This window comes from Bos taurus, chromosome 26, assembly GCF_002263795.3.
Source record: "Bos taurus isolate L1 Dominette 01449 registration number 42190680 breed Hereford chromosome 26, ARS-UCD2.0, whole genome shotgun sequence".
Classification (NCBI taxonomy): Eukaryota; Metazoa; Chordata; class Mammalia; order Artiodactyla; family Bovidae; genus Bos; species Bos taurus.
Window position 1 is genome coordinate 30,667,453 of NC_037353.1, and position 14,944 is coordinate 30,682,396.

General features: G+C 36.1%; 1 protein-coding gene across 18 annotated transcripts in view; it reads left to right on the forward strand.

Annotated features, from left to right (window-relative positions):
- ADD3 (adducin 3) overlaps positions 1-14,944 on the forward strand; it is a 132,301-nt gene that overhangs the window by 87,814 nt on the left and 29,543 nt on the right. For all 18 annotated transcript variants that reach the window (XM_010820023.3, XM_010820026.3, XM_024985523.2 and 15 more), the window contains one exon: positions 13,575-13,798. In XM_010820023.3, coding sequence (XP_010818325.1) covers positions 13,604-13,798 — 195 coding nt within the window. In that variant the 5' untranslated portion in view covers positions 13,575-13,603. The remainder of the gene's footprint in view (positions 1-13,574; positions 13,799-14,944) is intronic.

Below are 14,944 nucleotides of genomic sequence, written 5' to 3' on the forward strand. Positions count from 1 at the left end.
CATGCTAGACAGACAATCATAACATTAAGTCCATTTATAAGCACTAGGATTTTTAGGCTTTCTTTATAGCCTGTTCCTCTCAGTCAGTAGTATTTATAAAATACTTGTGTATGGTGGGCCTTGTTTTTTTCTTATATTTCATTTGAGGCATAAATTTTGACCATGGGGCTCTCTGTGATTGATATGGTATTACTAATGTTAATATAATTTTATAGCAGTATCTCATACTTGAGCATTGTAGCTTTAGAAAAATTGCTCAACACTTCTGCGTGTAGTTTCCTCTTATCAGTAAAATGTGTTCATTGATTCTAGTCTGAAATACTCCAAGAGAACTCTCAGAATCAGTAGCCATTATAGCGATAAGATCACAATGCTTCATGGGCTAATTAAATCTTCTTCCATTTGGGCATTTAGAAAGTGCCATCTATTACTCAGTGCCACTCAATAGCTTTTTTTTTTTTTTTTTTTCTTGGCTTTTATCTACTTCTAGTTCAGTTTTCCATATCTATCAATTTCCATGTCATTTGTATATAAAATTTTGGCTAGCAGTTGAAAGTAATTCATGTATTTTACAGTGTAAGATGAATAAAAACTTCACTGGTGGATCTGATGTGGCTTGTCATAGTTTATGCAGAGTCTAAGTTGTTTTCTAGAACTATAAATATGTTCACAATTTTATAGTAACTTTCATCAAGAAAAACTAAATAAACCAGCATTTGTTATTGTTGTTGTTAACCAAATATGCTGCTTTGAAGTCTTGGCATATATTTGATTGTTGTTTTAAATATGAAACAATGGGCCTGGTACTTGAAAAGTACACCCATCTTTTTGCTTATGTTCTGGAGAAAGCTGTTAAAAGTACCAAGAATTTCAAGTTTGGAAAGACTTTTTATAAGTAATAACTTTTCATAGGATTGTTTTTACCGTTCCCAGCCTAGAAGTAACACAAACCAGATTGATTTGGAAGGAGTTGTGATATAGTAAAATAATTCAATTCAGCCGCTGCTGTGGAGTACTCTGTCCTTGTGGGGACTACAAACATAAGCAGAGAGATCTCAAAAAGTGAAGTGGAAGTAGCTGTGAGTCAAGAAAAAATGAAGGGAAAAAAACCCCTGTTATTAAATAACACGGACAATACTTTCTAAGTATTCAAATGCAGGAAAATTTAGTTATTCCTCAAAGCACTAGTATCTCATTGCTATAATCTGCCATAAATATTATTGTTAAAAAAAAAATCAAAGAATCACTTCTTATTCCCTTCCATCTCTCTAGCACATATTCTTCCCCCGATCTCCCTCCCTCCTCTCTCTCACACACACTTTTCCTTTCTATTTCTTATCCGACCATGACTTAAGAGTGCCTAGGGCAGTGTTTTTCAAACTGTAGATTACAACTTAATAGTAGATCATGAATAAATTTGACCAACATTTTTCTAAAGGAAGAGATTAAGATAGAAAATATCAGAATATACCACATATCCGGGAGTTGGTGATGGACAGGGAGGCATGGCGTGCTGCAATTCATGGGGTCGCAGAGTCCCGACACGACTGAGCGACTGGACTGAACTGAACTGAAGGGAAAGTATTAGTATCATGTCCTGAATTTGTTTCAGTTATACATCTCATGTATTTGTATGTGATTACAATATAAAATATATTTCTTATTGTAGATCGCCATTTTTTAAAAGTTCAAAAGCCATCATTCCAAAATGTTTCATCTAATTATGACTTGAACCTAATGTTCTTTAAACATACATACTAGTTACTGCATAAATATTTGGATGAGATTTTTAAAGCTAGAACTTTGTTTATATTTGATATATTGTTTCTAATCTGCATATCCAGAGGAAAACCCATAGTGTTTTATAATATTACCTTTTTAAAATCTGTTTTCTGCCTCATTTTCAATTCGAAGAACATTGTTGAAAGACTATTTTTCCCATCAGTGGAGTTCAAACTGGTTTGTGCTGTCATATTGTTCTGAAGTGGTAGAAAACATGACTGTGTAATAGGATTGGTTACTTTTAAAGAAAAGGAGTCCTAGAACTGAGTTGTTTTAAATATCACCCAGAAGCAGAAACCTTTATGCTTAGAATTAGTTGTTCAGAGTTAAGAGAAACTAGAATCTACTACTTACTTCCCTTTAAACATGCTTCCTTAGGGCTCCATATTGGTGAAGATGCTGACTCTCTTCTAAGCCATGGCAATTCTGGTATTTCTTCTGGGACCTGAGTAAAATCTTTTCAACCCCTCAGTGCCACTGAATAGTGGCTTGAATTAGCATTTGAAAAGAAACTACTAGTTACCCCTGCCTGAATCTGACTTGTGATTAAGACCCTGGGCGTTAATCTTCTCTAATCAACAAACAGACATCCTGGAATGCGAAGTCAAGTGGGCCCTAGGAAGCATCACATAGAACAAATCTAGTGGAGGTGATGGAATTCCAGTTGAGCTATTTCAAATCCTAAAAGATGATGCTGTGAAAGTGCTGCACTCAATATGCCAGCAAATTTGGAAAACTTCCCAGTGGCCACAGGACTGGAAAAGGTCAGTTTTCATTCCAGTCCCAAAGAAAGGCAATGCTCAAACTACTGCACAGTTGCACTCATCTCACACGCTAGCAAAGTAATGCTCAAAATTCTCCAAGCCAGGCTTCACCAATATATGAACCGTGAACTTCAGATGTTCAAGCTGTATTTAGAAAAGGCAGAGGAACCAGAGATCAAGTTGCCAACATCCATTGGATCATCAAAAAATCAAGAGAATTTCAAAAAAACATCTACTTCTGTTTTATTGACTATGCCAAAGCCTTTGACTGTGTGGATCACAACAAACTGTGGAAAATTCTGAAAGAGATGGGAATACCATACCACCTGACCTGCCTCCTGAGAAATCTGTATGCAGGTCAAGAAACAACAGTTAAAACTGGACATGGAACAACAGACTGGTTCCAAATCGGGAAAAGAATATGTCAAGGCTGCATATTGTCACCCTGCTTATTTAACTTATATGCAGAGTACACCGTGAGAAGACCTCGACTGGATGAAGCATAAGCTGGAATCAAGATTGCCAGGAGAAATAACCTCAGATATGCAGATGACACCACCCTCATGGCAGAAAGCGAAGAGCTAAAGAGACTTTTGATGAAAGTGAAAGAGGAGAGTGAAAAAGTTGGCTTAAAACTCAACATTCAGAAAACTAAGATCATGACATCTGGTCCCATCACTTCATGGGAAATAGATGGGGAAACAGTAAAACAGGGACAGACTATATTTTGGAGCTCCAGAATCACCACAGATGGTGATTGCAGCCATGAAATTAAAAGATGCTTGCTCCTTGGAAGAAAAGTTATAACCAGCCTAGACAGCTTCTTAAAAAGCAGAGACATCACTTTGCCAACAAAGGTCCATCTAGTCAAGGCTATGGCTTTTCCAGTAGTCATTTACAGATGTGAGAGTTGGACTATAAAGAAAGCTGAGCACCGAAGAATTGATGCTTTTGAACTGTGGTGTTGGAGAAGCCTCTTGAGAGTCCCTTGGACTGCAAGGAGATATAACCAGCTCATCCTAAAGAAATCAGTCCTGAATATTCATTGGAAGGACTGATGTTGAAGCTGAAACTCCAGTACTTTGGCCACCTGATGCGAAAAACCAACTCATCTGAAAAGACCCTGATGCTGGGAAAGATTGAAAGTGGGAGGAGAAGGGGACTACCGAGGATGAGATGGTTGGATGGCATTACCGACTCAATGGACTTGAGTTTGAGTAAACTCCAGGAGTTGGTGATGGACAGGGAAGCCTGGCGTGCTGCAGTCCATGGGATTGCAAAGAGTCAGACACAATTGAGCGACTGAACTGAATCAACAAAGTAAATTTAAATCCCTGATCTACCACTTGCTAGCTCTTGGACCTGAAACAAGCTACTTCTCAGTGACTTTATGTCTCATAGAAAGCAATAATATTAAATTGATCCGACCACAGCAAGATTTTTTACATTTCCTTAACAGAACCAACAGTTGAGTTAGTATTTCCACTCGCTATGTCCCCTGGTTTATAAAGACTAGTAGTGAAATCTGAACAGTATCCATTAAATGCTTTTTACAATATTTTATTTTCTGCTGGGGGCTTCATATTCTGACTGACCTTAATTTGAGTAAATTACTATGTAACCAGATGATAAATTTCAAAGTTACTCTAATCATCATGAGAAGTATTTTTCAGTGACCAGTTGATGCTAATGGAATGTATGTGTTTTTATTCATATTCAGTTTAGTTGTATTGACAGAACTGCTTTTAAAATACATTCTGGTACAGAAAATATCCAAAAAATGACTACAATGTAAGGTTTATTCTGCTGTAGAGTTGATCACATTTTTATGTGAAATAGAAACTAGCAATTTGACTTTTTCCATCATTATGGAATGGCCTTTTTAAACTTAAATTTTCAAAGTTTGAGATAATCATAGATTCGCATGCAATTATAAGAATTAATACAGAGACCCTGTGTACCCTTCATCTTGAAGTAGTATTAATCGCTCAGTCATGTCCAACTCTTTGTGACGCCATGGACCGTAGCCCTTCAGGCTCCTCTGCCCATGGAATTCTCCAGGCAGGAATACTGCAGTGGGTAGACATTCCCTTTTCCAGGGGATCTTCCTGACCCAGGGATTGAATACAGGATTTACTGCATTGCAGGCAGATTCTTTACCTTCTGAGCCAATGGGGAAGCCCCACCCTTCATTTACTTTCCCTCAGTGGTGACATCTTATAAAACCATAGTGTAATATCACAGTCAGGATATTGACATTGTGGTAATCCATTCGTCTTATTCAGATTTTCAGTTTTGCTTGTAAGTCACTTGTATGTATGTTTGTGAGTTTAGTTCTGTGCAGTTTTATCTCATGTGTATGTTCATGTATCCACCACCGTAGTCAGGACAGAAAAGAGTTCCATCACCACAAGGATCTCTCCTTTTATAACCCTGCATGCCTTCCTTCCTCCTGTGTACTCCTCTCTCCCTCCACAGCCACGAATCTATCCCCCACTCCTATAACTTTGTCATTCAAAGAACATGGTATAAATGAAATCATGCTGTATGTAATCTTTTGGAATTGGCTTTTTTTTTTTTAACTCAATTGTGATTCACTAGAGATTTATTCAAGCTAATATGTGTGTCAGTAATTCATTCCGTTTTATTATGTGTATAATATTTTCTAGTATGGATATACCACAGTTCGTTTCATCATTCATGTGTCAAAGGATATCTAGATTGTTTCTAGTCTTTGATTGTTACAACAAAAACTACTGTGAACATTTGTATACAGACTGTGACATTGTGTGAACTTATGTTCTCCTTTTTTTTTTTTTTTGATTAAATGACCAGGAGATCAATTGTTGAATCATTTCATAGTTGCATGTTTTGTTTTTTAAAATACCAAACGTTTGCTGAAATTGCTTACCATTTTATGTTCCCACTATCAAGGTGCAAGGGATCCAGTTTCTCTGTACCCTCTCCAGCATTTAAGATTATCATTATTTTTTGTTTGTTTTAGCCTTTCTGGGACCAGGACCTGTGTAGTTGATTTTAATTTGTGTTTCCCTAATAACTACTGGCTTTTCAGGTGGCTCAGTGGTAAAGAATCTGCCTGCCAAAGTAGGAGACATGGGTTCAGTCCGTGAGTCTGGAAGGTCCCCTGGAGAAGGAAATGGCAACCCACTCCAGTATTAATTGCCTGAGAAATCCCACAACAGAAGAGCCTGGCAGGCTGCAGTCCATGGGGTCGCAGAAGAGTTGGGCACCTCTGAGCACACATTTCTCACTCAGTCCTGTATGTGGTCTACTATCAGTAATAACTAATGATGTTAAACATCTTTTCATGTGCTTTTCTACCATGTATCCTTTTCAGTGAAATGGCTGTTCCTGTCTTTTTGCCCATTTTCTAATTGAATTGTTTGATTTCTTTTTACTTCTGAGTTTTGAGAGTTTGTTATATATTATACATTCTAGTCCTCTGTCAGATGTGTGGTTTGCAAATATTTTGTCATGGCATATAGCTTGTCTTTTCATCTTAACGGTGTCTTTTGCAGATAAATATTTAAAATTGAGGGGAAGCTCAATTTGTCAGTTTTTCTCTTATGGATCATGTTTTGGTGTCAAATCTGTGAACACTGCCTGGGCCTAGATCCTGAAGATTTTTTTCCTAAATGATTTGTAGTTTCTGTTTTGAGTTAATTTTTTATCATGGTAAAATATGTATAACATAAAATTTGCCATTCAAAGTATATAATTCAGTGGCACTAAGTACATTCATAATACTGTACAGCCATCCCCACCATCTAGATCCAGAACTTTTTCATCATCTCAAACAGAAACCCAGTACCCATTAAGCAGTCACTCCCCATTTCTCCCCCGACTCCCACCCCTTCCAGTCATCAGTCTACTTTCCGTACCATGAATTTGCCCATTCTGTATGTTTCATATAAGTGAAATTGTAAAACATGTGGCCTTTTGTGTCTGGCTTCTTTCACTTAGCTAATGTTTTTGAGGTTCATTCATATTGTAGATGTATCAATACTTCATTTCTTTTATGGATAAATATTCCATATATGGCTACACTACAGTTATTGTTTATACATTCATCAGTTGATGAACATTTGGAGTGTTTTCACCTTTTGGCTATTGTGAGTAATACAGCTTTGAACATTTCATGCACAGGTTTTTATTTGAATACCTGTCTTCAGTTCTTTTGGGTAGATTCTTAGAAGTGAGTTAATTTTTTAATAAGGTATAAGACATAGGTTGCTCCTTGGAAGAAAAGCTATGACAAACCTAGACAGCATATTCAAAAGCAGAAACATAAAAAAAAAAAAAAAAAAAGCAGAGACATCACTTTGCCAACAAAGGTCCGGACAGTCAAAGCTATGGTTTTTCTAGTAGTCATGCATGGATGTGAGAGTTGGACCATAAAGAAGGCTGAGCACCAAAGAATTGATGCTTTCAAACTGTGGTGCTGGAGAAGACTGTTGAGAGTCCCTTGGACAGTAAGGAGATCAAACCAGTTAATCCTAAAGGAAATCAACCCTGAATATTCATTGGAAGGACTGGTCCTGAAGCTGAAGCTCCAATACTTTGATCACCTCACTCCTAACGAGCAAGGAGCTGACTCATTAGAAAAGATCCTGATGCTGGGAAAGACTGAGGGCAAAAGGAGAAGAGGGTGACAGAAGATGAGATGGTTGAGTGACATCACTGACTGAATGGACATGAGTTTCAACAAACTCAGGGAGATAGTGAAGGACAGAGAAGCCTGGCGTGCTGCAGTTCATGGAGGTGCAAAGAAGTCAGACAAGACTGAGCAACTGAACAACAGCAAGACTCACGTTGAGGTTTTCTTTTTCTTTTTCTTCCTTTGCCTATGGATGTACAGTTTCTTCACTATTTTTTGAAAAGGCTGTCTTGCAAGGGCCATTTTAAACAATTATTTTAAAGCTTTCGGAGAATCCTTATCCCTAGAGTTTCTGTATATACACTTAATTTTGAAGAAATTCTGTATATACACTTAATTTTGAAGAAAAGCTAAAGAATTTGTAATGTGAACCTGTAAGGATAGTTTGGTGGTTTTACTGGGGTTTTCTTTATATTTGTGAAAGTTTAGGCTTGAATATTTCTGTTACAGACAAAGCGATTGTATTTTCTATGAAAGAAACATATAGGTGATGAGGGAAAGATAAAACAAGTAAGCCATAAAGGGTTTTATCCCATGGATGACAGGAAACCATTCAAGGTTCTAAGAAAGATAGACATAATCAGATCAAATTAAAAGATGGACTTTAAGAAAGATAACTGGGTAGAATGGAATATAGGCTCTAGTCAGGCAAGACTGACATAAAGGTGTGGAAAAGTGTTCACACCCAATTTGAGTGGACTCACCTGTGTTTTCTGTGACATGTCTGACTCAGTAACTTGAAAAACAAATGGAGAAAAATCAGCTTCAGATTCATAAAACTGGGGACATTTTACATATGCTGCTTATAAATTGTTAGGGTTTTTTTGGTTGGTTTTTTTTTTGAATTTTTTTAAGCTCAAGGACCTAAAATCTTACTCCTAAAACTGGCTTGAGGAGAAAACTTTTATTTAAAGAAGACAACTTAACTGCTGTCTTTAAAGGTCTATTATTATTGCTATTTTAGACTACTTTATTCCTCAGCTCCCAGAAAAGAATATTTTAACATGGGGTTACATGGGCTTGATTTCCTAGTCTTAGTAAAACCATTGAACTTTGTTACAAAATACTATGAGAAAACTTCTGGGTCAACTTTTCAGTGAAGGAGAATAGAGTATATGCATTAAGAGGTAATGATTACTAATGGCTTTGGGTGGACTCTGGGAGTTGGTGACGAACAGGGAGACCTGGCATGCTGCGGTTCATGGGGTCGCAAAGAGTCGGAGCAACTGAACTGAACTGACTTCTTTCAAGTTTTCACTTTGGAACCCTTTTTTTTTTTCCACTTCATACTGTGTACAAAGTGCTGAGAAGCGGTAGGAATCACTTCTTTGCTTGCTTTATTAGTCTGTAAGTTTGCATTGTAAGTTTGCATTGCTTTCTAAGCAAGCATGAAATTCACCTGTTTCTTCAAGTCATGTAACTTTTTATTATAAAAATAATCGATGTTAAATGGTTTAATTTACCTGCAGGAATGATTTTTAACCAAATCTTTAAACAATTGCTTCTGTAAGTTGCCCTGTTTATTCCATTGCTAACTTTATTCCCTGACACGTTGCTGTTTGCCTGGGCTTACCCTCCTTAATGTGAGAAAATGTTATGTTCTCTAGGAAGGTTCCCCTTATTCTGGCTGGAATCCTTTTCACTGGGTTATAGAAACCTGTGAACTACTCTCAGAGGGTTTGATTCAACGGTCCACCAATACCTCTGGCATAAGGCCTGGAACATAGAAGATGCTCAGTAGATACTTGAAGGAAAGAAAGACCTGACATGTACTTCCCTATAGCAGGTTGTTTAACTGTGGCCTGTTTATCATTATTTCAGACTAATTTAGGAGTTCTCTCTAAGCATAGAAATCACTTAATTTTATATTAATATGAGCAAAATTTATTAGGTTGAGTAAAAATTATTTAGTCTTTAACATTGGTATCATAATCTTCCAGAAAGGTATTTGGTGACATGTGTCCTGTGGGTAACTATATAATTGAAATATAATTGACAGTACGTTGTATATATTTAAGGTGTACAGTGTGATGATTTGATACATGTATAGTGAAATACTTGCCGTAATATGGTAAGCTAACAGCAGTCATATCTCACATACTTACTTTGTTGTTGTTGTTATGGTGAAAACATTAAAGTTGTACTTTAATAGCAGTTTTCAAATATATGGTATTGTTAACTAGTCATCCTACTGTACCTTAGATCCCTGGAACTTATAACTGAATGTTGTACTTTGTTTTTATGTGCAACTGAGTGTTGTACTTTGACCCGTACGTCCCCATTTCCCCCACCCCTCAGCCCCTGGCAACTGCCATTCTACTCTCTGTAAGTCTGATGTTTTTAGATTCTTCATGTAAGTGAGATCATATCATATTTGTCTTTATCTGACTTATTTCACTTAGCATAAGGCCATAAAGGCCCATCCATGTTGTTGCAGGTGGCAGATTTGCCTTCTTTTTATAGCTGAATAATTTCATTGTATGTGTGTGCGCGTCACATTTTCTCTGTCCATCCATCTCTCTGGATGGACACTAAGGTTGTTTCCATGTCTTGGCTGTTGTATATGATGCTGAAAGCTTCTCTCTCTCTTTTTTTTTTTTTTCTGAATTCTGTTTATTTCAGATCATCTTGTGGATCCTAGGTTTTTTCCAGGCTTGAAATAGCAGTTCTGTCCATAGTCTGTAAAATTGCAGATAATCAGTTGTTGCTTATGATTGGCTTAAAAATCTGTGTAAAGCTTTTACTGTTGAGCATCTAGATATAGAAGAGCACCTGAATGACAAACTACTGCCCTTATTCCTTATTTCTATATCCTTCTTGTTAATTCCCAATCCTTACTCCAAGTACATGAAACTTTGAAACTTCTTTTATCAAAAAGCTGTGGTAAATAATGAACTTTTTAAAAAAAATTTATTTTGTTGAAGTGTAGTTGATTTACAGTGTGTGTTAATTTCTACTGTTCAAAGTGATTCAGTTATACATGTATGTACATTCTTTTTCATATTCTTTCTCATTATGGTTCCTCATAGGATACTGTATATAGTTCCCTGTGCTATATACAGTAGGATCTTATTGTTTGTCCATTCCGCATATAATAGTTTGTACCTGTTAATCCCAAAGTCCTAATCCATCACTCCCCCTCCTCTCTCCCCCTTGACAACCACAAGTCTCTGAGCTTTTGGAGTTTTAAAAAGATCACAGTGTTTTGAGTCATTTCTAATCTTATTTCCCCTTTTTGGTGTCATTTCCTTAATTTTGACAGATTCTGTATATTCTCAGTTGCCTAATATTTAGGACAGAATGTAGACTTAAAGTCTCAAAATTTTAGCCCTCTTGTGTTTTATGATATGTTTCATTGTAAAGTGAACTAGGAGATGGAAACTGTGGCTTTGAATATTGTCTGACATAAACAGTGGGATTTTTGGCAGTATATTTAATCCATGGAATCTCTAGATTATTAATCTCTATCTCATTGTGTAGTTACAAAGATGGAATAAGATAGAAAGATGTAAGAGCATAGTATAAATGATATAAAGTGTTAACACATATATAATATGTTCTTTTATTACTAGAATGAGTGGTGAGATGTATTTTCCTTTTTACCTCACTCATTTAAAAATGCATTAATCAGAAGTTCTTTAAACTCTTAAGCTTTTACTTACCAGTGTTCTTATTATCAGTTTCTTAAGCCAGTGCTGGGACAACAAAATAAATCTACTACCACATTTCCTTGCTTTTTGCTGTGTTTTTAGTAAAATTAGTTTATAAGCATCAGCAAATTCAGTTAGACATAGGCTTATTATCTAACTCTGTTCCTCCATTAGGCTAAGTAGTGCTCTAGGGGTTGAGGAATAGGTTAAAATCCAACTAAAGGCAACATTTATGGGATTTCTTTTTTAAAAATGGCTTATTCATAGTCAGTGACCTAGTGTGGTAAACTAGAGAATTGATTTCTTTGTTAACTGATGTCGCATATATTGAGTACCTACTTAGTCTGTACTTGGCCAAGGCAGCATGACATTTACTAATATATGTGAGTTTGTTTGTTTCTCTAAAAACTTTCTTCTTGGAGTTTTTATCTGCTAGCTATAAACTATTTTAAGGAGTTCAAATGGCCTTGTTACAAACAGCTTCTAAGAAAACTAGGTTCCAGAGATTGGTTAGACCTTTAGATTGCTGATAACTCAAATGGGTATGAAAAAGTTTTTTTGGAATAGGTGCTCTGTGCACCACATTTTTGGATAAAAGCAAGATGATGAAAAATACTATAGGTTAATGTCAATCTGATAACAGTGTAGCGAAAGCTAATTTTTGGAAGAGTATAATATGGCCAGGGTCATTCCATTAGTAGTGAATGTTATATTAAAAAGAAAAAAAAAAACACCTTTTTTTTCCTGGGGAGAACACATATAATGAACAGATATCCATTCTTTAGTCTTTTCTTCCAATTTTTAAATTAATGAATTAGGATGTGGAAGATTCAATTATAAAAAAGCTTATTTTTTACATTTCTTTCACTGATATTAAGAAATTGCTTTCTAGTAATCAGATCAGAATTTCATTAAAGCCATATGATGTAAAGTGTTTTAACCATATTTCATGAATTTGAAGGGTTGAATACTAAAACAATTCAGGTAGCTTGTAGAATGTTGTACATGGGATTGATGTTTTCAAGTAAGAGAAATCAGTTTTAGCATGTTTTGCAAAAATTTATTTTTAACAAAATAAGTTTACATTTCCGGGACCAGAATTTAATGCAAGAGTTTTTAATGTCTTACAGTGAATTTCCTTGGGCTAAGTTGGGTCAGGGCAGCTTTAGAAATGAATTCTGTCAGAGAAGACTGTTATTAGAGATAAGTACAGAAACCTCACTAGCTGTTAATTGTGTTCAGGAGATGAGATCAGGTATCTTTGGTCTTTATCAGGGATTCAGATCCCTAAGAAAAAGGTAGCCCTTGCCTTTTCCCTTCTGGATCTATCTAGGAACTGTTCTGCACTTAACTTCCTTTATTATGAAGTGATTCTTCTTACAGGCAAATAATCAGTTAAATAAATACCATTTGTAGTGAGGATGTATTTTTCTGTTACCCAATCATTTATATTGAACAGATTGCATTTGTTACCACCTGCAGAGAAAACTGTGCTACACAAAACTGTCTTTACAATTTCTTTTTTAAAATTGTTTCCTTTTCTTCTTCCTTGTTGCACATTTTTGCACTTTCTATATTCAGTTCAAAAGAACAACTGGGTAAAGGGATACACTAATCAGTGGTGTCCTTTTCTCATGGTTTAGCCTGTGCTGCATCACATCTAAAAGTGAGAGGAAGCATTCCTTTAGCGTGCAGTGACTGTTCCTCTCTGCTAGGTCAGTAATGTTCTAAGTGTGGTCCAGGATCTGGTGCCAGTCTGCAGACAGAATATGATAGTAAGCATTTAGAAACATTTTGTAGTTTGACATTGCCATGACATCGGAGTGCATTTTTTATATTTTACAAAAATACTAGTCCACGGCAAATTGGAGAAAGTTCTTCACCACAGACAATTTGAGAAGCACCAGGTTAGATGGCTTCCTCAACTTCTAATACAAGCCATCACAGCCTGGGGCTGGGGGATGGATGTTGAATGACTGTCCTGTTAGTCTATCTACTGTTGATTGATTACATGCTCAATTGTAGCAAAGCCCAAATGAATCGTTTCCCTGGCATAAAACCAAGGATTATCCTGTCAGTAATAATTAAATGAATCAGCTGTCCCTGTGGTTTCTGAATAGCTTTTTATTGTTTCTCACTGGATTTAAAGTACTATCTGTTGAAGTTACAGAGTCTGGCAGCCTTAATAATTCCTGCATTTTCCCTGGAATTTACTGAATCATTTGAAAAACTTATAGCTGTTTCTCTCTCATATGTTAATAAGCTACATTCACTATAAAATATAGTGGTTGTTAAATGTGGCCCGAGTTTGGTCTAACATAAAAGCATGAATAAGAGAGAAAAGAGAATCTCCACTAACAGTAATCACTAATGAGGAAATTTTGCTGTCTTAAATGTGACATTTTACTTTTGGATATTTTGATTGTTGCTTCTTTAAAAAAATCTATTTGGCAGTTGATGACATTATTGTAATTGAACCACAGGTTTCTACTAGCTCTGAAAATTTCAATCTACAATTTAGCATTATAATCTATTTTTACCCTAATAAAAAAAAGTGTCCTAATATTTTTTGAAAAGCTACTTTTTAAAGAAAATGGCCACTGTTACAGGGTAACAGTTCTGCATGACCAATGTAAAATTCAAATTTAATAATGAATTTATTATTAATATGAGTGTCCTACTTTGTGTTTATTAATGCAGATAACAGGGAGACTCGGCAGACGTGAAGCATGAGTTCAGATGCTAGCCAAGGCGTGGTCACTACTCCTCCTCCTCCCAGCATGCCTCACAAAGAGAGGTATTTTGACCGCATCAATGAAAATGACCCAGAATACATAAGGGAGAGGAACATGTCTCCTGATCTGCGACAAGACTTCAATATGATGGAGCAGAGGAAACGAGTTACTCAGATCTTGCAAAGTCCGGTGAGTCAAAATGATTCAGAAGCATTAGTTTTTTTTACTCTTTGGAAACCATGATACAGTGAGGTAGGAGATATCTGCTTTTGGGTAGAAGAGTGGTGTAGGAACAGGGACTAGTTGTCCCCAATTTTTCAGAGGCAAAATAAACACCTAGTATATAAATTTAATTTGCAACACTTTATGGATAAACTAGCATCATCTTGGTGATAACTTTTCTTGTGTGATTTCTGAGTGTAATGTTTCATTACAGGGAAACAAAAGATGCTACTAAATTCAAGGATTCTCATTTCAGACTGAGTATCTGTGAAGAAAAGAAAGGCATGAGTAAAGAGTTAGGAACCAAGAAATGAGTTAGATACACCCCGTCCACATATTTTCTTCCTTTGGGTATCTTGACAATCATAGGAAGACTTCAGGTTTATGAAAATATCTGTCATTTGGCAGCTTAATATTCCATGCACCTAATGTAGGTGCACATATGTGCATGCACACCTAACTAACTAGATTAAACGTAGATTCTAACCTTAACTCAAGCTGAAAATTCTGTCTGCACAGTCATATCCAGACTTTGTAAATCACGTTCAAATGATATAAGTTTCCTACATACCTTCAGTGAAATTGTAAAGGTCACATGTAAGTATTGGAAAATGACTGAACAACTTGATTTAACACGCAGATTGAATTCGTAACTATATGTATAGGGAAGATCATGGGCCCCGTAAGCTAGAGTTCATCATACATAGACACACGATGCCCAGGATAGGGTTGTGTTAGATTTCCAACTTAGGTACTAAAATAAGCACCAAGACATAGAACTGCCTGAGGTGGCCCTGGTAAATCATTTTTGTTGTGCCCTTGTGGATTTAATCACAGAGATTGAGTCCAAAGCCAAAGGGGAATTCCATTCCTGACTAATTCTCCTGTATCAGTGGCCTAGATAAAAGCAAATAGAAGTTATAAAAGCAGTGCAGGCTTTCAGGAATTTAAGTATAGCTTAAATATAAAGCTATCCTTTAAATAAACCCTTAAAGAAATCTTTTCCCGATGGAAAGGAGATTAACCAGAAAATTTATCATGAGAGAGTAAATGTTCAGTGCCTTATTTTATGCAAACAAGTTTCTGTGTTTATAAATACTTGAAGGGCAAACT